The sequence below is a fragment of the Styela clava genome, chromosome 8 (assembly GCF_964204865.1).
Source record: "Styela clava chromosome 8, kaStyClav1.hap1.2, whole genome shotgun sequence".
Lineage (NCBI taxonomy): Eukaryota > Metazoa > Chordata > Ascidiacea > Stolidobranchia > Styelidae > Styela > Styela clava.
Window position 1 is genome coordinate 10,418,480 of NC_135257.1, and position 22,333 is coordinate 10,440,812.

Genomic DNA, 22,333 nt, shown 5'->3' on the forward strand with positions numbered 1-22,333 from the left:
AGCGTGTATTCTCAGTTTTATAAACAATGTCGACGTAACAAATTTAAGATGGATTTTTATTTCAACTGAAGCTGCTGGAAAATTGATCAAATATATTTTTCTCTTTGTCACAAATGAATACTGTGCGTTTATTAAACTAAGAATTAATTGGGAAAGTTAAAATATAAAAAAAAAACATTTTACGCTTTCTATAATGGGTTCTTTTCTGAATTCCGAAAAATAATCGTTTTTGAAAGGGCGATTTCTCGAAAACCGCCAATAAAGGCAGCACTACGACACATTCGGAAAAAAGCAAATACCTTTTAGATTCGACTTCACTATACCATAACAGTAGCAGCACGTTTTGACTTGGCCATTAATAATACCAAACTTAATTTTACGCGTGGGTATTTTCTGCGATTCTGTCAGTCACAATTTCGTGTTTTGCTGCTAGCTTCACAGAGGTGTTCTTAATAGGATAGGAGGATTAGGATAGGATTTCACATATTTATCCCGGGGGAGAGGAAAGCCGATAAGACGGCTTATCCATATGGCGAACCACGGCCTCTCGTCCGGTTACCATTCCAAGTCGGGTATATGGGATTAGTTTTACTGTATTGTTTGTTTCCGGAAGCATGGACTTGGTGGTGGAGGAAGCCGTAACCGACCAGCGGTTACGTGAACCACCCAACGACGGCGAGGAGTCCAGCAATCCTCTCGCACATAACCATCCCCGCATGGGATTCGAACCTGCGAACCCACGCAGAGTAATTAGAGGTGCGGTGGCGAGCGTATTCCTAACGCTTAGCCCGTTGAGCCACACCGCCGTTATTTATTGTTATTTACGCTGTTTCGCGGAAAGAAATGACTTGGCATTAGGACCTCAAGGATTAGGACAGGCATGTCCAACCTTTTTAGTGTCGCGGTCGAGTAACTACACAAACTGAAAATATTACAAAACTGCTCCTCAATTATAAAATTGTGGTAGCCTCAATATTATTGTAACGGTACCAAAATGCGAGATTTGTACCTATGTTCACGTGAATATACTTAATGGTTAACTACCTACCTCTGGGGTCTCGTGTAGTTTCGTACTAACGTACTTCTAGTAGGCGTAGCATAAAATTTTCTTGACATGCCAATCCTCACCTGACTACGCCATCCAAAAATTACGTCACTACAACGTCACAAACACGTCATAGACCTTGCCAAATACTCGTACGATCGCCCGAAATGGCATCGGTTCCGACGATAAAGAAATGACTAACGTCAGCGATCTCTCTCCTATCGGGATCATTACGATAAAAGTCACTTTGGTTACGACAGTACGATGGGCTTTGGTTACGACGAGAAAACGAGAGAAATGGCTGTGCCTGTTCGATTTCGGGTTCTCGTCTGCGCTTCTTGGATGACAGTTTGCATAAATTGAAGGGCTCGATTACGTCGCTGACTCACTGTGACGTCGTAGTGACGTAATTTTTGGATGGTGAGGTCCGGTTGGGGTTAGGATTGACACGTGAAAAAAAATTTTATGCTACGCCTAATAGAAGTACGCTATGTTAGGTACGAAACTACATGAGACCCTACTTCTGTACTTATCGTTTTTATGACTAACTTGTATTTAAGTTCTTGTTGGAGCTGTCTGATTGTCTTACTATTTCAGTATAAGTTTATTTCGACTCCATAATCAGCATGACAATACATTTGACAGATAAAAACAAATAAACAAAAACTGATTATGAAATCAGGGGAGCAAACAAAACCTTAGTATTATGTGATTGTGATGTAATTCAAAGAGTAGAGTTTTAGAGTAGGCTACTGGAGTGGGTAATTCAAAGAGTAGAGTTTTAGAGTAGGCTACTGGAGTGGGATAGGATATACATATTATCTCGGAGGAGAGCCCATAAAGATAGCTTAATCATATGGTGATAACAGCCTCTCTTCTGGGTATCAGTCTATTGTTGTCGGGTATGGCATGTTTTTATTAATATTCGGGCCTAAGTCTAGATTTTGAATACTTGAGTCGTAATTTCAGAGTTTTAATAGTAAAAACCAAATTGAAAATGCAGGAGGTCTAAAAGCATCAAGTTAACAGGCAAATGAGAAAAGCTTTTACAGTTTTATGTTTTTAGCAAGATTTTCTTGAATTTTAGAGTACTTTTCAAATATTTACTTTGACATGGACAAGAGAACTTTGTCAACCCAGAGTACGGTACCGCCCAGACCAATTTTGACTTCCGGTATTTTTTGGTCGAAAGCTAAGCCACCCAAATGACTGAAAATTTGGTCTTGAAAATCGGGTTAATAGCCAGAAAATATGGTACCCAATACTGCAATAAATAGTAGTGATATTGTACCTAAAGACAGTTATAGAAAATTTAATTTTAAGGATAAAGGATAACTAATTCGCAGAAAACACATTGCTTGATATTCTTTCTTTTGTAGGACCTTTTAATATTAATTCAGCATATATCGTGGAAGGGGTACGGGTGTACAGCATGTTAGAAAATATCCGAGGGGGGTCGTGAGTCGTGTCGCAAAAAAGGTCAAAAATATACATGATGATTATATAATTTATTGGTAAAATCAAGTTATGGCCAACAATGTTAGACTGAAAACATATCCATATTGGTTCCATTACATTTGAACCCACGTACATTTGAATCCATGACAATTGCACCTGTATGCTATTGCACCTATGGAATTTTTTTCACGGATAGTTAAACCCATACTAACCCTAACCCATGGGTTTTAGCACCCGCATATAGATTGAACCCGTGGATATACGCATGGGTTCAAATGTACGGTCACCATCCATATTATATTAATGTTAATCATTAACATGATTTTCTAAAAAAAATGCTATTTGTTTTATGATAGATGGAAATAAATCTGTTGGTCACCGTACTTGTAATTACAGTTCATCATGAAGCGTATTCAGTGATGTATTTATAAATTCTACACAATACACATCTCCCCACTTGTATACCTTGTATTTTAAATACTTTATAAATACTCAATTTCCAGCAAATTATAGAAACTTGATTGAGAATGTATAGGTATATAATTCGTCAAGGATGCAGGAAAAGTCTCCACAAATCAACAAAAAGATATATTACCACTGCTGGCCTGAAAGAAGGAGTTCTCATCCACAATTACAAAGTCTCGCGAGTAACAGCTGTTCCTGAACTATTTCTATCCGCAATTGAATTGAAACATCTAGGTACAAACAGTAATCATCTTCATATTGCTAGAGATGATAACAATTATGTTTTTAATGTTTGCTTACGAACAACCCCAATGGATAGCACTGGAGTTGCTCATATTTTAGAACATATAGCACTTTGTGGATCTTCAAAATATCCTGTAAGAGATCCCTTCTTTAAAATGCTTGATCGTTCGATGGCTACTTTCATGAATGCAATGACTGGTTCTGATTACACCATGTACCCATTTGCTACACAAAATGGAAAGGACTTTAAAAATTTAATGTCAATATATTTGGATGCTGTTTTCTTCCCACTTCTGCACGAGTCAAGCTTTTTACAAGAAGGTTGGAGGTTAGGGCATAGTGTCACAAATGATGTAACAAGCCCAATCATATTCAAAGGTGTTGTTTTTAATGAAATGAAGGGAGTCATGACAGATCAAGAATATCTTTTTGGTTCAAATATGCAGCGAAATATTCTTCCTGATCATACTTATGGTAATTTCAGCGGGGGAGATCCCTCTGCTATTCCGCAATTGACATGGCAGGATTTGAAAGATTTTCACAGGACTCATTATCATCCAAGTAATGCTAATTTTTATACCTACGGAAACTTGGATATTATCGATTGTTTGAAGCAAATTGATGAACAAGTTATGCAAAAATTCACATCGATGCAACCAAATACTGATGTCCCTTCACAGGTAAGATGGTCAACTCCTCGTGCAGCTGAGATATCATGCTCACCTGATGATATGGCAGCAAATCCAGAAAAACAATCTTCTGTTGCTGTTAGTTTTCTTCTTTCTGATGTAAAAGACTCTTATACAAACTTTGTTTTATCAGTGTTATGCAGTTTATTGTCTGATGGTCCGTCTTCTCCTTTTTATAAGGCCCTAATTGAATCTGGCATTGGATCTGATTATGCACCATCTAGTGGATTTCATAGTCATCAAAAAGAATCAGTATTTAGTATTGGATTACAAGGAATATGTTCTGATGACCAAGAAAAAGTGAAAAATATTGTCTATGACACTCTGGATTCTGTTGTCAAAAATGGATTTCCAACAGAAAGAGTAGAGGGTGTGTTGCATCAAGTAGAACTTCATCAAAAGCACCAAAGTAGTCAATTTGGTCTTCATTTATCCTTTAATTTAATGCCAGTTTGGCAACATGGTTCTGACCCAGTGAAATCACTCGATTTTAATAGTCATATAGCAAACCTTCGTAAAAATCTTGACGCTGATCCAAACTTATTTCAAAAGTACTGTAAAAAGTATTTTGTAGATAACAATCATAAGTTGATATTGGCAATGGTGCCAGATCCTGAATACAAAGACAAACAGACAAAACAAGAAAGCACATTACTTAACTCAAAGCTGGATTGTTTGAGCCAAAACGACAAATCCAAAATTTACAAACAAGGGCAAGAGTTGGAAGAACTACAGAACGAAGTGGAAGATATTTCTTGTCTCCCTACATTATTGGTGTCAGACATATCAAGAAAACAAAAAGAGACTGAAATACCTGATATATTGAACTTCGATTCAAGCTCTAAGGTTGTTATGCACGAACAGCCAACTAATGGAATTACCTACTTTTCATTATTGAAAACTGTGAACAACATACCAGATGAACTGAGACCACTGTTACCATTATTTTGCTCTGTTCTGACTCAGATGGGCACAAAAGATACAGATTACCAGAGATTTGCGGACTTGGAACAACTTTATACTGGAGGTCTAGATGCTTCAATCAAGGTCTCGCCATCTCCAACTAACCATCTTAGCATGGAATCAAAAGTTGCTTTCGGGTCTTATTGTTTGGATAAAAATATAGATCATATGTTTGCCTTATGGTCTGAGCTTCTAAGTAAACCCAACTTTGAAGATAGGGATAGGTTGCAAATATTAATTAGACAAAGGGCGCAAGAATTAGCCAATTCTGTGTCATTTAGCGGGCACAGATATGCAATGCTGAATGCCAGCAGTAATTTATCTCCAGCTGCAACACAGGATGAGATGTTTGGAGGTCTACAACAGGTCAGATTAATGCGCTCTGTGGCAGAAGAGCAAAACATTGACAAGGTTTTCACACAATTGCAGGAGGTCTCAAAGTACGTATTAACAACCAATGTAAATACAGATGAAAAAGTAAGATGCAGCATTCACTCCACTGGTAATATGAGACAGAATGTGGAATCTCAATTGTCTAATTTTCTTTGCCAAATATCTCAGACTAACTCAAAAATTGGCGAAGCGTCAACTCATACCCTGGATATTTTACACCCAGTAATCAGTCCAAACTTTATTCCCACACCCGCTAAGCAATTGTTGCAGGAAATGCCTTTCCCTGTCAACTTCTCATCAATGTGCCTTCCAACACCTGCAGTATATACTCACAGAGATTCTGCCACTCTTCGAATATTATCTCGAATTCTGTCAACAAAGTATTTACTGCGAGAGGTCAGAGAGAAAGGAGGAGCTTATGGAGCAGGAGCTCGACACTGCAACGATGGTGTCTTCCAATTTTACTCTTATCGTGATCCAAGATCAATACAAACTATAGAATCTTTTTGTAACTCAATCGAATGGGCATGTGAAGGTGGTTTTTCCAGAGAAGACATTGATGAAGCAATACTAGCAATATTTCAGCAAGTGGACGCTCCAGTGTCGCCTTGTAACATAGGAAATGCTTACTTCATTAATGGCATTTCAGATGAAATGAGGCAAAAATATAGAGAGCAATTACTGGATGTCAATCGACAAGCTATTATAGATGCTGCACAGAAATATCTAACTTTTGACAACAAAAGTAGTGTCATTTTAGGTCCTAAAAATGAGGAAATTGAACATGAAAACCAGAAAACAGCAATGGTTTAGAAGCCATTTTTGTGTTTTCATTGTTTAATTGTAAAGGTACGAGGTTATGCCCATAATCTCTCTCTCCCTCTGTGCTAATGATACTGACATACCAATGCCACTGACCACTGTCTAATTTTTATATTAGGGCAAGATTTACATATTTATCCCGAGGGAGAGGAAAGTCAATAAGACGGCTTAACTATATGGCGAACCACGGCCTCTCGTCCGAATACCATTCCATGTCGGGTAAGGGATTAGTTATTTGTTTTCAGAAGCATGGACTCTGTGGTGGAGGAAGCTGTAACCGAATCTATACATGTAACAGAATACCAGGAAATCGGATAGTATTATCGGATAGTTGATACTCAAGTCTAGTGATTTCATGCTTTTTGTTCAGCACTTTTTTACTACATATCATCGGTGTAGTTGTGTTTACTTGCGGTCCAGCTTGACTTAGATTATCAAGAGTTCACATTTTGTCTCAAAACTTTCTAGAGCCTAACAAATTTATAACTGCTTCATAAACAATGATCGAATGCACTGTTGTTTTTTTAACAATGCTAGAAAATCCTTTGGAACAGTCTCAATGCTTGAATGAGCATATAATATAATACTGAATAATGTTTCTCATAAATATTGAAGAATATTTTTCATTATTTCATTCATTGCAATAGCAGTTATCACCAGCATAGAGAGCACACTTTAATAGTCAAATTTCTTTTACAAAGGACAGGATTCGCATATTACCGTATCCCCGGGGAGGGAAAAGCCGAATAAGACTGCTTGATCATATATAACCAGTTGATTTCGGGTATCAGTTTAGGTAGGCCAGTTTGCCAGTTATTTGTTTCAGATGTATGGCCTCGATTATGGAGGAAGCCGTAACCGACCAGCAATTAGGTGGACCACCCACCGCGGCGAGGAGTCCAGCAATCCTCTCGCACATGATTATCCCCCATGGGATGTGAACTCACGCGGAGTAATCGGAGATGCGGCGGCGAGCGTATTTCTAGCGCGATGTCCAATACCACCGAGCATACGAAGCTTCATTACAGGGGTGTTGTGGGGAAAGTTGGACCCTATCTGCGTGTTCCATAACAGTACTATGAAACGTATCTACTTGAGGGAGTAAGCCCCAACTCAACCCTCTCAACGGTCAAATAAGCACACAATTCATTGCAATGCCGAATGTTCGTATATTTTATTAAATTTTCAAGATTGAATTGTTCCTAATAAGAGATACGAAATAAACATTCAAATCCTTAATTAGAGTATACAGTTGAAATCCCAATCGAACTGAAAACAAGGAATGCATGAAAGACCCTTTTTTCCAACTTTCGTCCAAGGGCCTAAGAAAGGTCATCAATCCTTTCGGCACAAAGCTTTTGGTGTTGTTATCACCAGAATTGAAACGGCTTATCTTCCTTGCATTCAAATACACTAATAACATAAAAATCCATATATACATTATATAGTAATCATTACGCACACGCTACAGTATAATAAATATATATATTATAGAATATTTATAATATATTCTAGAACCCATCCGGTGAGCCGCCTCGTCTATCATCACATTTGGCTGCAATTATATTTTCGTTTTGTCTCATAATTGCTTGAACTGTTGAAACATGGGATCCTTCAGTTTCGATTTCATGCCCCTTGTTTTTCAGGCCATGAATAATTTCCTGCGTGAAAGGTTCAACAGTGTTAACAGTATTCGCTTGTTTCTAATTTGAGGATGGATGTTTCTCTATATATCCGCACCTAATGCAAATTTTGTCGTTTTCTCAAATGTTTCTATTCGCCAAGTAAGGCCTACGTCGTTACGTGATGCAGCACTCTCAATTTTTGCAACGTAATATACTGTAAAACTACAAAAAAAACTAATAGCCAACGTCGAGGAAACATCTACTTGTCTGGCGATGTGCGGCCAATTTGAATAGATTTATAGGAAACTGCAGTCCAGTTCGAACAGTTACATTCTTCTGCTCATCATTAATTGATATCAGACGTATGGTTACCGATTAATAAGTTATTTAGGTTGGCTAAAGGATGTCTAAAGCCGATGTTTTATTTGTATGGTACCATTAATGAAGCATCTTCGTTTCATACTAGGACTCTTGAGGGATAATTAAATTAAAATTTACGTACTTTGAATTACACTAAGATTCGTAATCCGAACTGAAAGTATATAGAGGTGCCGGAATTAAGTAACACAGAAAAAACGTTACGAACTCGCATAGGAGGAAGATTGGACTACATTTTTTCTTTTGCATTTTGAACCAGGATTTGTCTGAATGCGTCCCGCCGGTGGGACACTTGACAATCGTTTCTCAAAGCATTATGGTGGCTAATGGCTTGTAGTAATGTACTAATGAACATAATGCTTTGAGAAACGATTGTCAGGTGTCCCACCGGCCACACATTCAGACAAATCCTGGTGCACAACGGGGCAAACTAAATATGCCGCTAAAAACTAGCAAAGAATCTTCATCTAATTAACTGTAGGACATCAATTTTGGAGATTCCATTCGGAATCATTGTTCAACCAAAATATTTCAGATCTTTTTAAATTCCTAAAACACATTTCCGCATTGGCAACATAAAACCACTGACATACGTATCTAATGAGTCTGCCACTCAGAAATTACTTGTTGAATATTTCAGATTGTTATTATTAAATTTGAAATAAATTCATTGTTTACATTTTGGATTATGCCTAATTTCAATCAATTGAAGATGAGTTCCAAAACTTCCACTCTTAACGATGGCAGTTCTTTGTTAAGACCACAAACATCGAATACGAGTTTTGAATGCTGCTCAAAAAGAACAAAAACAAAATCGTAATTTTTTTCATCACTAAACTGTTCAATGTGTCAATAAAACAACAAAACCAACATTTTTATATTAACAAGTAAAATGTCTGATTCCGACCAAAAGCAAATAATTTACTTTTTCGTATATCACTATACTTTTACTATAGAGTATATTCCATATTAAGCCATTGGTCTGAAGATAACATGATACTATACACAAAACATGGCGCATCTCTAAGTCGGTCTATTGTTTCCCATGGGCATCAAACATTTCAGACCGCCCCATGTCTGCATGTCAAGATTAGGGAGGCACACCCAATCGCATTATGAATATTTCACAGTGGACTAAAGCTGAAAAACACCAGACATTAGTTTGTCCTGATGGGAAGGCTAAGGTAAAATCAATTTCACCGCATTTCTTGCGTCACTCTGCACAACCGGCGCCCGTGACTCACTGAAACGCGGAGTCAATCATCGAAACGCAAGACTGATTCCAGTCATGGTGCGAGAGCTGATTTTCTACTGTGGCCCACCTTCCCCTGCGTTAAGCGCTATCTGCTTTCTCTTATGTTACCTTCTCTGCGTCTTTTCAGCAAATTCTTCATTGTGCATTCTTGCGCATGCCTACCTTTTGCCTAGACTGTAATTTTTTCTGGATTGGCCGGTTTTATCAAACTGGGTCAAAAAACGGGCGGGTAATTTTTAAAAAGCTGGGCCAACAATGTTTCATAATCAGTAAGCTGATTATAAATTTACCTTGTTAAAACCCTCTTGAAAACGTAAAACGTTTGGATACCATGAGTGATGGAATCGTTTTTCGTTTACCGCTTCATTGATGTTCTTGTTGAACCATAAAGTCCGCATTATAACCTAATTTGGAGAATAATATAATGAAGTACATTAGACATTTTTAAATGGAAGGGGAAAATAGTGCGAGATATGACAGAAATGTCGAAATGAGAATGTGATCCAAATAGAGCAGCATATTTTTTTTTCAACTTTTCGGTTTCATGCTCTTATTTTGTTTGAAATTAGAACTTACAATCAAAGAGGAATTGATAATACGTGAACCTCCGGATCCTCCTATCACCATTTTAACTTCTGAGCCATTGGGAGTCTTTTCCATAATAATGGACGGGCAGGTTGCAGTTACACATCTTTTTCCCGGTGCTAAGAGATTTTGAAGCCGATAGGTGTTTGGGTTATCTAAATTCACAATGGAAACATTCATTAATCAAACCCCGATGTAAACATATGGCCTCTAATGAGTAAACATCATTTTGGGCAACGACCTACATATTACACTAAGCATACCTATGAATTTGAGTTTTACCGCTAATAAATTTAAGTACACTTCGCACCAACCTGCCTGTGGTACTGAGAATAGTGCCATCTGATCGTTGAATAGTATGCCAGTTCTCTTACCATACATGCTGCTACCGAAACTGCAAAAACAATAACGATTGTTCATTCTTCTTAATTTTTTCCATTGCATAATTTTTTTTAATATTTAAATACAATTTAAAATCAAACCCACTGGCTGTTACAAATGAAATCACAAGCATGGTGAGTAACTTTTTCAACCTATTGTTTTGTTTAATCTCTGTTTCGACCAGCAACGGTTTTGCTCGTTACAACTTTTCCAAGGTTTGTGCATTCAGGGTGCCAAATATTTTTAAATCATCGATTTAATCTGGTTTGTTAATTAAAGCAGTTACCCAATTTTTTTTATTTAAACACTCACGCGTTGTTAACGGTACTCGTCATGGCGATTGCACTTCCGTCTTTTCCGATTATTCCTAGTTGTGCAGTCCCGTGATCTTCGGGTAATGGGAGTAAGCTTTCTCCGTAATATTCTATTAAATGTGTTTGGGTATCATCTATTCTTTTCCTAATTTCCCTAGCGTGTTCCTCAGAAACCATATTTTGTACAACCTGGAATAGTAAACAGTATAACACCAGACATACTAAATAACATTTGGCGGGATGTTTTGATTTATAATTGACAGCGCGTCAATGTGGTTCGGTTCAACAAGGCTCCGTTGTTCGGCCGTGTCTCCAAAGTGAAGGTATATCTAGTGGTCACGAAATAAATCATTCCGCAGAAGTACAATTTCATAATGGCGATGGCATTGAAATTGTCATAAATGAGAAAAAAGGACACTTGTTTGTTATATTTTTTTTTCATTTTTTATTATAGCCTATATCAGGGATGGCGAACCACTGACCCGCGGGTCACAAAGTGACCCACCGAGTTTTATTCGTGACCCACCAAGGCACGAATAAAAAATGCAAACATGTCAGTGATAAAAATTGATAAAACCGGCCTCAAATTAATCTAACAATAACTTAAATATTATATTGTACCGTCAGTTGGGCAGTCAGAGCTGCGATCGCTCATATTGTTAAATTCCGGGCCGGTATGGTAATTTTCAAAACCCCCAATTTTGGACGCATGTCTGCACCTTTATTCAGCTATTGGTTTTGACATCGTTTATGACATAACAATGCAATTGATTGATCGGTTAATTTCTCGCAACTTATTTCGAAAGTGCATCTGCAGACTGTTTTAGGGGTTTTGCGAGAACTGGATGCTACTCTTTATTTCATTAGTTTCTTGCCTACATTGCCGTTGAGAAAACAAAATCTTTCAAATCTTCAGACAAAATCCTTGATAGAAGTGCTGCACGAGTAAAGCATAAAACTACACCAACACCAACAGAAGCTCATAGGATTTCAAAAGTTTCTTATAAATTCCACCATTGATTTAATATATGTGACCAACTCTTTTCTGTTTCGCGATAAAAGTGTAATTTTTGACCCATTAATTGAAAAAGGTTCGCCATCCCTGGCCTATATCATGAGCACTGCGCAATGAATGCATTTTGTGCAGAGCACATATTAATCACACTTTATATAAATATAAGATGTAAATACATTTAGTATCCAGTATATAGCGCAAATATTTATTGCAAAATGATGAGCCGCACGACGGTTCCTCGTGCACCTTTTCAAGTGGTTACCATGAAGGCAACAAACGTCAAGAAGGATAACTTTGGTCGAAACCGGAAGGTAAGTAAGGCGTAGTGGAAGTAGTTTGGTGCGTATTCTGAATTACCGGTAACATACAGATTGATATTTGTAACACAATATTTACTCAATTGGGAAATGTAAAAAAGTACATACTGACATAGGCTATGTTAAAGTACCGCATTGAGATAGGATATGTATAACTATTTAACTAGGGACACGTAAGGGCAAGGCTCGTAGATTAGGCTCGTAACAAAATCAATAAATTATGGTACGTTGCATATTCTTTACGATGTGGACTCTTTAGCCCGTGTTAACAGCATTGACATAAAACAATGAAACTAGCAATTTCCTTCCTAGTTTACTTGAATAATGAATAACTTGAGTTATTTAGTACCGGTATACGTCACATACCTCTTCGACTTTGATGCTAAAGTCCGGATCGCCTAGATGGTTTCTCTCATAGTATGCAAACTTCATTGCTTCCACAATTCGGTGATATGTTAGAATTTTGTCTTCGCTTAAATCTTTAGACGTAAACTTGTATCCTTAAAATAGGCATTGCAACTTTGTTGTGATCAACTTGATCTTTGGAACCCCCAGTGGGTTGCTTTTTACGCATTGATTTTATATTTCGAGTCTAGCGTAGGTGTGAATGTTTTGGTCTGATTACTTTACCAGACACTTGTAATCATTGTGACATTACTTGTTGTTACTTAGTAATTATTACTTGTTTACATTGTTGTGTGAGGGTGCTGCTTTGGTGATGGTGCATTATAGTTTGTAACAGACCTGGATATAAAGGACCTGTATATATAAATGTGTGTATCTGCTTCGAGTGCAAATAAACTTTTCATGGTAGCAGAAGATGGGTACTGCTCTTTGAGATGACTTCATCAGTAACAAGACAAAACCCTCCTGAATTTAGGGATGATATACCTTATAATGCATGGGGGAATAAAGTTGAAATGTGGCAAATGGTCACACCTATTAATAAGAACGAGCAAGCTATTGTAGTTGTCCTAAGTGCTCTTGAAGGAAATCAAAGAGCTGAACTTCATAGCTATGATGGTATGACAACCTTGTTTGAAAGCTCGGACAGGGTTTTCAAATATGATAAAGTAGATGATGCTTACACAGCTTATACTGCTTTCAACTCATTCAATAAATCTTTCAACATGGATATGAAAGACTATATTATAGAATTTGAACACCTGTATCATAAAATGTCGGAATTTGATATTAAATTACCTGATGCTATATATATTAACATTCAAAATATTAAAGAGTGCAAATTTATCTTAATCAGAAAGATAATTAGCTTTAACTGTGGCTAGTGACCTGAAATTTGAAGGAATGAAATCAGCGTTGAAAAGGGTTTTCACAAAATCTTCTGATGTAGTGTCACGGATGACAGTGTACCTGCTTCCATTAAAGAAGAAGCCTTTGTTTCAAAATTGACACATTTTCGTCAAAGAAAATCTACTCTAATGCACCAAGGTAAAAACAATACATTAAATCCCTTGAATGAATTTGGACAGATTTCAAGGTGTGCCATATGTGATTCAAAGATGCATTGGGATAATAAATGCCCACATAACACAAACAAAGTTAATACGGCAGAAGCTGAAATTAGAAGTTTCAGTGACAAAGAAACAGAAGATGAAGTTGTTAATTTTGTTTTTATGACAAAAAGCTCTGATTGCGAAGCTGTGATTTGTGAAACAGTTGGATCCGCAATAATTGACACAGCTTGTACTAAAACTGTATGTGGACGGAAGTGGTTGAATACCTACATAGCCAGGTTACCTAGAAATCTGAGAAGGACTGTCAAGTTTTCTCAAGGAGGTACAGGATTCAAATTTGGCGATGGAAGAAAAGTCATGTCGACTCAAGGTGTAATAATTCCTGCTAGAGTTGCTGGAATAAATTGTCAAATTCGAACAGAAATTGTTGAATACAATATACCCTTGCTACTAAGTAGGATAGGATAGGATTTACATATTTATCCCGGGGGAGAGGAAAGCCGATAAGACGGCTTATCCATATGGCAAACCACGGCCTCTCGTCCGGCTAGCATTCCAAGTCGGGTATGGGATTAGTTTTACTGTATTGTTTTGTTTTTCGGAAGCATGGACTTGGTGGTGGAGGAAGCCGTAACCGACCAGCGGTTACGTGAACCACCCAACGACGGCAAGGAGTCCAGCAATCCTCTCGCACATAACCATCTCTGCATGGGATTCGAACCTGCGAACCCACGCAGAGTAATTAGAGGTGCGGTGGCGAGCGTATTCCTAACGCTTAGCCCGTTGAGCCACACCGCCGTCATCACTTAAACGAGCAGGAACAATTCTTGACATGGAAAAGGATGTGGTTACAATCTTTGGTATTCCAGTCAATCTTCAATTTACTGAAAGTGGACATTATTGCATAGCAATAGTACCACACAAGATGTGCAAGACTTATGATGAAAGTGTACTTGTGCTCAAAGATATGACAAATAGTGATCAGAAAGTTGCTATCCAAAAGCTCCATAAACAATTCGGTCATGCGTCTGAAGAAAACATGAAGAGATTGCTTGGAAACGCAAATATTGTGAATGACAAATTATCCGATATCTTCACCACGTTCTGCTGTAGGTTTACCAAGGGCATCACAATTTAATGAGCCTGCAGCAATTGATTTGCATTAATTAGAACAGGGGTCTGGAACCCATGGCACGCGAGCCATATATAGCTCTTTTGGTGACGGTATATGGCTTCCAGAAAAATCTTAAGGCTTATGGGATTAGTTTTACTGTATTGTTTTGTTTTTCGGAAGCATGGACTTGGTGGTGGAGGAAGCCGTAACCGACCAGCGGTTACGTGAACCACCCAACGACGGCCAGGTCTGATTAAGTTAAGAAATGTAATATGGCTCGCACGGAAATGCAATTAAAAATATGTACTTTTTATGGCTCTCTTGACCAAAAAGGTTCCCGACCTCTGAATTAGAATCTAACATTTGGTACATGCACATGGTCGATGAATTCACCAGATTTAGCAACGCTGTTATTGTAAAGTCTGAATCTTCATCCATAATTGCAAACAAGTTTTTGCTCCATTGGATAAGTGTTTTTGGATCTACACAAAAGGTGTTTACTGATAATGGAAAAGAATTCAATAATCATGAGTTTTTGGACATGTGTGATAATTTTAATATTATTGTTAATACTTCATTCGCATACTCTCCTTGAAGTAATGGAGTTCGTGAACGGCATAACCAAGTATTGACAAATATGCTTCACAAGATTAGAAATGATGTGCGTAAGAGTCGCCTTTGCACGGGCCGTAAGTGCAAAAAAATCCTTGATAAATAATAAAGGATTCAGTCCGACTCACTTGTTTTTGGTAAGGATATCAATCTTCCCTCAGTTTTAGTAGATGAACTACCTGCGTTAGAAGGGAAGCTTGGAAGTTGGTTAACATATATATATCAGCTCTACATGCTGCAAGAGAAGTATTTATTGCATGTAAATCTTCTGATAGAATTCAGTGAGCGCTGCGAAAACAGACCAAAAAATATTCTTTTAATTTCACAACAGAAGATAGAGTTTATTACAAAAGGCTAGATTGTCATAAATGGCGTAGACCAGGAAAAGTGATTGGACGAGACGGTGTGATGGTCTTTATGGTGGCCAAGTGATCAGAGTCCACACATGTAGATTGCAGATAATTAATTCAAGTGATGGTGAAAATTCTCTCATGCAATTGAAGCCGGAAGATGCTGAATATTCCAACATCGATATCAAAACTGGTGAGAATATATCTGATGTTGAGAAGTTTGAAATTGAACCTGTAACTATAACTGATTCGGAACAACAAATTCGCACAAACGAGGATAGTCAATCACATGGCAAAAGTGAATCTAGAAGTTCAAAGAAATCGGAAATTATCAAATTCAAACAGAATGATGGAACTGTCTACAGAGCCAAAATTCTAGAAAGAGCAGGAAAAGCGACTGTCCGATTTGAAAATTGATATAACGTGCAATATGAATCACCACAATTATTAAAAGGTCAAAAAAACTCTATCGATTTTGATGCTGTCGATATTCTCCATGAAAGCGATCGCATTCCAGGATCTGAACAAACAACTCTACTCTATCTATCTGGTCAAACCGTTGATAGTGACGTTTTTGTTGCAGATTCGGTGGATTTTTCTTTTGGGAAAAATAGAGAACTCCAAAGCTGGATTCAAAATGGCGTAGATATAGCATGCTTTATTAGCTCATTGTATACAGAAATCCTGCATGGAGCTATCGATCTTGAAAAACTTCCCACTAATTGTAACTGATAATCGCTCATTTCACGATGCTATAAAGTCTACCAAGCAAGTGCAAGATAGACGACTGAGAATAGAAGTAGCCATGTTGATGATCTCCAAGTACTCCAACAAATAGATTACCAGAATTCGATGGTGTAACGGCGAACAACAGCTTGCAGATAACTTGACTAAAAAGGATCATCATCGTCAAGTTTGCTGGACATTAAACAATGCAATGAACTTAAATATTCATTTTATTAAATAATGGGGAATTTGTGAATGTTTTGGTCTGATTACTTTACCAGACACTTATAATCATTGTGACATTACTTGTTGGTCCTTAGTAATTATTACTTGTTTACAGGTTTGTGTGAGGGTGCTGCTTTGGTGATGGTGCATTATAGTTTGTAACAGGCCTGGATAAAGAACCTGTATATGTGTATCTGCTTTGAGGGCAAATAAACTTTTCTAGGGTTACCATGTTTTTGTGACCTCAAAGTGGGACGCCGCTAAAGACCATTGCTGTGATTTTTTTCAACTTTACATTAGGGCCTACATTTAAGACCATCACGGATTTAGTTCGAAACATAGAAAGGAATTTATGTTAACGTAAAGCACCCTTTTAGCGTACGGGGCTCACACGAAACAAATTGTAGCAGATTGTCCGCTAATAAACCAATCCACGAATCCACCTTCAGTAAGTAGGCTATCGTCACGCTACATAGCAACAATAGTATCGAGAACGTGCTAATTGGTAATGTTCGTGTATTGTAATGACTGGCTGAACGCTTAAGCGGGACTTTTGGTTAATCGGTCGGGACGCCGGGACAAAACGTTGAAATGTGGGACTGTCCCGCCTAAAACGGGACGTATGGTAAGCCTAAGTCTGGGTCGAGTTCCTTAAACAGTCCGCATTTATTCACATATAAATCCATAACTAAATATTCAAATCCCATACCTTTGAGTATGTTGAGCATAAAAGCAAGCACTGGTCCTCCGCTTGGTGCAGGAGTCGTAATAAGCTGGTGGTTATCATCCAGATTTATCTTGATTGATTTTTCCATTTTTACCCTACGGAGGGAAGTTGATTTTACAAAATTAAACTAGAAAATCTTTAAATTAAATGTGTTTTTTTTTGAACGTTTTTATAAAATGTTTATTAAATATATATACATAAATAAATATATATATATATATACTCAATAATTATTTTTATAATGACCATACCGGTATCCTGTGAAATCCTCCTTTGTTATGATAGACGGAAGTCCGAATCCATCGTTAATATCTTCTAAAATCGACTTCGTAAGCGAACCATTGTAAAAAGCTTCGCAACCTTCCTTTGCTATTATGCGAAGAGTTTCTGCATAATTTGGTCGTTTTATAATATCTCCAGCCCGTTTAAAATTTCCATCGGCTTTCTTCAATAGATTTCTGATGAAAAGTAAATAGTGTCGTCCTATATAAAAAGTTTCGGACAAAAATACGTGCACCAATGTTTCTGATATTTCAGACCACATGCATGAAATAAAATCAATTGATTCCAGTTCTGTTAGTTTTTGTATAAATACCATGGTATTTTATTATGATGAGAATTTTTTGTAGTGGTAAAAAGGTAAAAAACTTCAGAACCGCCAACTTTATGCATTTCACGCACATGATATGACTCATGGCAATTATATTTTTTTGAACTATCAATTGTTTTATTGCATAATATATGTCCGCATGCAAATGGAAGAATATACATGTTTATAAATCTTTTCTTTCCTCATCACAACCTCTCATTGGCACATACAAAGTAGAAAACTGGGTATTGACAAATTAAGCAATAAATGAGTAAAGCTTCTGCAATGCCTAGTTTAAGTTCTAAGTTGACATTCTCAGTCAGGAAGAATCTAGTTAGTTTTTCATGTTCGAGTTTTATACTACTTCAAAACATAGTAATCTTGAAAAAACTGCACCGAAAATATTACTAAATCGACATATTGTTCACCAGTTTCGGAACTAACCTGAGATTATTATTTTCTCCAACCTTGGCAAACATTATGTTCATCCAGTTTTCGCAAGAAGAGGTCATTCCGAAACCATCTTCAGCTGCCTGAATTGCTGGTTCGAATAGGCGGCTCCATGGAAGTTTTCCGAATCTCACATGCGCTTCCCAATAACCCCGGATTTCCCCAGGGATTGCAATTGATAATCTCCCTGACAATGGGAAGAAAACGCAAAGGGGTCATATCGCCAAGTATATTTTAATTTTCTTATTGTTTTGCTTGAGAACGACAAAAACAAACAGGTTTTAAGAACAGCTTTATGAGTTGTCGATGAAAAAAGGCTCTAAATATGGACGAAAAATCGAAAATATTTCCCACTTTTGTCACTTAGACTCAAAATTAATTTATAATTATTGATAGCCTAGTTTACCGTAAGTTCGGTGATATCTTTCTACATTGTACATATCTTGATATGCTGCCAATGGAGCAACTGTTCTTGCATCTAAAACGTAATCTTGTTTGGTTTCAGCATCGTAGTAAACCATGATGAATCCACCACCAATTCCGGCACTGTATTAAATTTTGAAGATTAAATAGCGTGACTCTACCAACCCTAACTCGGTTCCATGCCAAAACGTTAGTCGGATTACAAGTTTTCCTTTTTTAATACAAGTGTCTTCTTGAATGCACCGTTCCAGACAGCATGCAATGTTTTTTTTGATTTATTTAATAAGAAATACAAAGCACTTGGCAAAATAGCATTTTGTGCTGAACTTTAGAAAAAATGTCACATAAATGTTACGAAAAAAACACTGCAAACTATTTTTTTGTTGTAGTAAACTTGCACACACTAAACCACGTTATTTTACCAATTCGCTACATCCATTTTTGTCGTCATGGTATAAACCTGTTTGTCAACAACTTAATGTGCTACCGTCAGTTGTTGTTTTGATTGTTAGTTGAATTATTTCGGAATAGGTAAGTATAGTAATAGCTTATCTGCGTCGAGAAGTAGTTTGTCTTTTACACAAAGCGATAGCTAACCCCACGATTTTTTTCTACATAGGTTTCTGTGCGCGTTTTGTGCTTTCAATTTTGTCAGTTATACTCCGACATATATTTAAAACATCGATTTCCTGTTGAACCTTTCGCGTGCCATCTAATTGCAATAAGGATAAAAAATATAAAAAAAAATAGAAATATATAAAATTAATATAGCACCACCATTTGTGACAAGAAAGAAAATTGGATGTAAATACGGCTTGTGAAAAAAAATTATTAGGATGCGAGGATAACATTCTAACCCAGGGGTGGGCACGGTTTTTGGATCAAGGGCCAAAAAATGTTCCCACCTAGACTGGCGGGATATGTAAGTGTGACGTAAAAAGTTATGTTTATGATCAATATTTAGTGTCTCAAAAGCAAAAGTGGAAAACAATAATCCTCGCGCCAAAACTAAAATTAACCGCAATCTCAGCAAATTTCTTAATCTATAACACCAAAATTTAGTTTCAGTTCGGTTGTGGCAGCATCAGGCGGGCAAGATTGAATTTTAAAGGGGTCGGATTCGGCCCGCGGGCCGTAATTTGCCCATTTCAGTTCTAACCTCTGGAATGATATAACACCAATTGTTAGCATGGATGCAATTGCAGCGTCAACAACTGATCCTCCTTCGGCTAGAATATTTTTTCCCACGGTACACGAAATAGAGTTGTTGCAAACAACGGCTGCAGATTGAAATTGTTTATAAGAATCTTCAGCATTGTGCCCTTTAGGCACTCCATTTTCCTGTGAACTAACACACGCATGCAGTAAATAAATGATGAATACACAGATAAGGTTTGAATTTATTTATAACATTGTAAAGCGTGCAGTTTGACAAATTACATTGGCAAAGATGCATATGATGACGATAAAGGCCAAATCCACTACTACCAAAAAGAATTTACAACGTCTTCCTATATGCGTGGGAAACGGAAAGAACAATCATTGGTCTGACTGGCACGTTAAAGTCCAGTATTGGCCTCAAAGAATGCGTTTCGTGATGTATATCAGCATTCTTTGTCAGAGATCTTTATTTTTTGTTTTTTATGTTTTCCATATTTATGCAACTAATGCGACTTGAGGCTGTAGATGTGGTGTGATTCACTTGCATATCACTTACAAGTCGTTGGTCGCTTCAAGCGTATGCTCTTAGGTAAATAACTATGCGCGCCTGCGAAGGAAAAGAATACGTGTTTTTCGTGAGGACCACGAAGCTGCATAAAGTCGCTACGTGGCGACGAAATAGCGTAGCGTAACCAGGGCTGGCTGTTTCGAAACACTGATATGTCGAAATGGCACCGTTTATATATTAGACCTTCAAAACGGAAATTTTGACGTCATACCATATGCAACCTGAAATTAATCAAAGTATCATTACTCTACTGGTTTGCAAGGATCTGCGGTATCGGATAAATTAGCAAATGAGCCCAACCATTGCGTGAGAAGTAAGCAGGGTCAGATTTAGACGCTGAGAGGCAATTATGACGCCATAATAGGCTGTATAACTGTGTCATGGCGTCACAAACATATATTTATTTTAATTGCGTAAAGTACGATATTTTAGTAACATGCAATACCACACTAATTATCCAAGTAAATTAATAATATAAGGTTCGCGAAATATGGGTTTCAAAGATGAATACCTCATACAGGTATGCCGAGGCCGAAAAACCAGCTTTCAGTGTCAAAAAACGTTCTCACGAAAGCCGAAAACGGCTTTCGGGGTTTAAAAAGTTAAAATAATAATCTAATTTTTTCAACCAGGGCAGTGGAAACGCAGAAAATGTGCATTCAAATCTGACTCGAAACAAGAGAGCTATGCTCAAATATATGGACACGTAGAGTCACATAATTTTGATGACGTCATAGCGAAAAAAAAAGTAATAGCCTTCTGGAGAAAATTTTTATCTTTAACCACTAAAAATTTCAAAGCAATTGGTCCAGTATTCGAAGAGAAAAGCGACTTTTTAAAAACGTGTCAAAGAACAACAAGAACAAGAACAAGAACAAGAACAACAACAACATAATATTGAAACGATCGTTATGTCCACTACGTGTACAATAATTTGACCTCCGGTTTACAAAATATGTTGGTTCCGACTCCAGCTTGGAACTCTGGGAAGATCAAATTCTATGAAAAACTTCGGCGCAAGTCTTCTTTAATAGACTTTTAAAACACTCTTGAAACACAACTTGATGTTTTTCCGACTCAAGTAAAAACATGCCAAACACTTGCAATTTGTTCATATGTACTTACTTTCTCTTTTCCTCCATATTTATATTCAATATATTCTCCTTTTTTTTAGTAATTTCTGAAATTTGAAAATAAAAGCCGGAAAGTAGTTTAAGCTTCTTAAAATAAAAATTTATTATTAGATCGAGGAGATGGTAAGGCATATTGGGTTATTTAAATTTGCTACATTGGTGATCAGGCAAACGGACTGCGCCTTTTAAAAAGGAGTCAGATTACCAACCGTTGGCGAAATGGGACCGTGATCCCAAGAACATCAAGTGCACAAGCTGAGTATAAACAGATCGACGAATAACCAAAACCAACAATTCGATAACAATCTAAATCAAATAACGAACCGAAAGAAAACCGAAAAGACAAGGACGTAGCGTAGACGAAAAATAAAAGGAATGTTATATTGAAAAAAGATGTGTAAAACAATCACACTAAATGCACTGTTTTATACCGGTAAAAAAATGTAAAAACTAGTCAAACGTCTTTACAACAAAAACGAATGATAAAAATGATGAAACGCAAAGAAGTTAAAAAGAAACGCCCGCCAATTAACTTCAAGAAATCGCGCGATTATTTCACTATATATCGTATTTTGTTATTTTCAATTTTGTGTACAAAATGGACAGACCTATATATTCTTCGCAGGTTTTTCGTATTTTCCTCATTTTAAGCTTAACGGCGTTCTATATTTGGTACTGAACCCGATGGGGTTTACTCAAAAATGTCTAACTTATTCGATCCGAACAAAATTGTTCTGAAAAGCCAGATTTTTACTCTTTATAATTCTACCTAACGAAATAATTGGGCCACTGAGAACATTCTAAATTAGTTTACGAGCATTGCGGAGAT

At 37.1% G+C, this 22,333-nt stretch overlaps 2 protein-coding genes across 2 annotated transcripts; one reads left to right on the plus strand and one right to left on the minus strand.

The window, feature by feature from the left end:
• Window positions 1–2,991: 2,991 nt before the first annotated feature.
• Window positions 2,992–6,701, plus strand: LOC120345448 (presequence protease, mitochondrial-like). Its single transcript, XM_039414900.2, has one exon. The coding sequence runs from the start codon at window positions 3,031–3,033 to the stop codon at window positions 6,067–6,069; it is 3,039 nt and encodes a 1,012-aa protein (XP_039270834.2). The 5' UTR covers window positions 2,992–3,030; the 3' UTR covers window positions 6,070–6,701.
• Window positions 6,702–7,227: 526 nt separating this feature from the next.
• On the minus strand, window positions 7,228–21,551 carry LOC120345449 (glutathione hydrolase 1 proenzyme-like). Its single transcript, XM_039414901.2, has 12 exons — window positions 21,497–21,551; window positions 19,802–19,990; window positions 18,626–18,765; window positions 18,214–18,406; window positions 17,432–17,638; window positions 17,163–17,275; window positions 12,315–12,448; window positions 10,615–10,805; window positions 10,236–10,315; window positions 9,913–10,076; window positions 9,627–9,740; window positions 7,228–7,739 (listed from the first exon to the last, which is right to left on the minus strand). The coding sequence occupies exons 1-12, from the start codon at window positions 21,511–21,513 to the stop codon at window positions 7,590–7,592; spliced, it is 1,692 nt and encodes a 563-aa protein (XP_039270835.2). The 5' UTR covers window positions 21,514–21,551; the 3' UTR covers window positions 7,228–7,589.
• Between the last annotated feature and the right edge of the window lie 782 nt (window positions 21,552–22,333).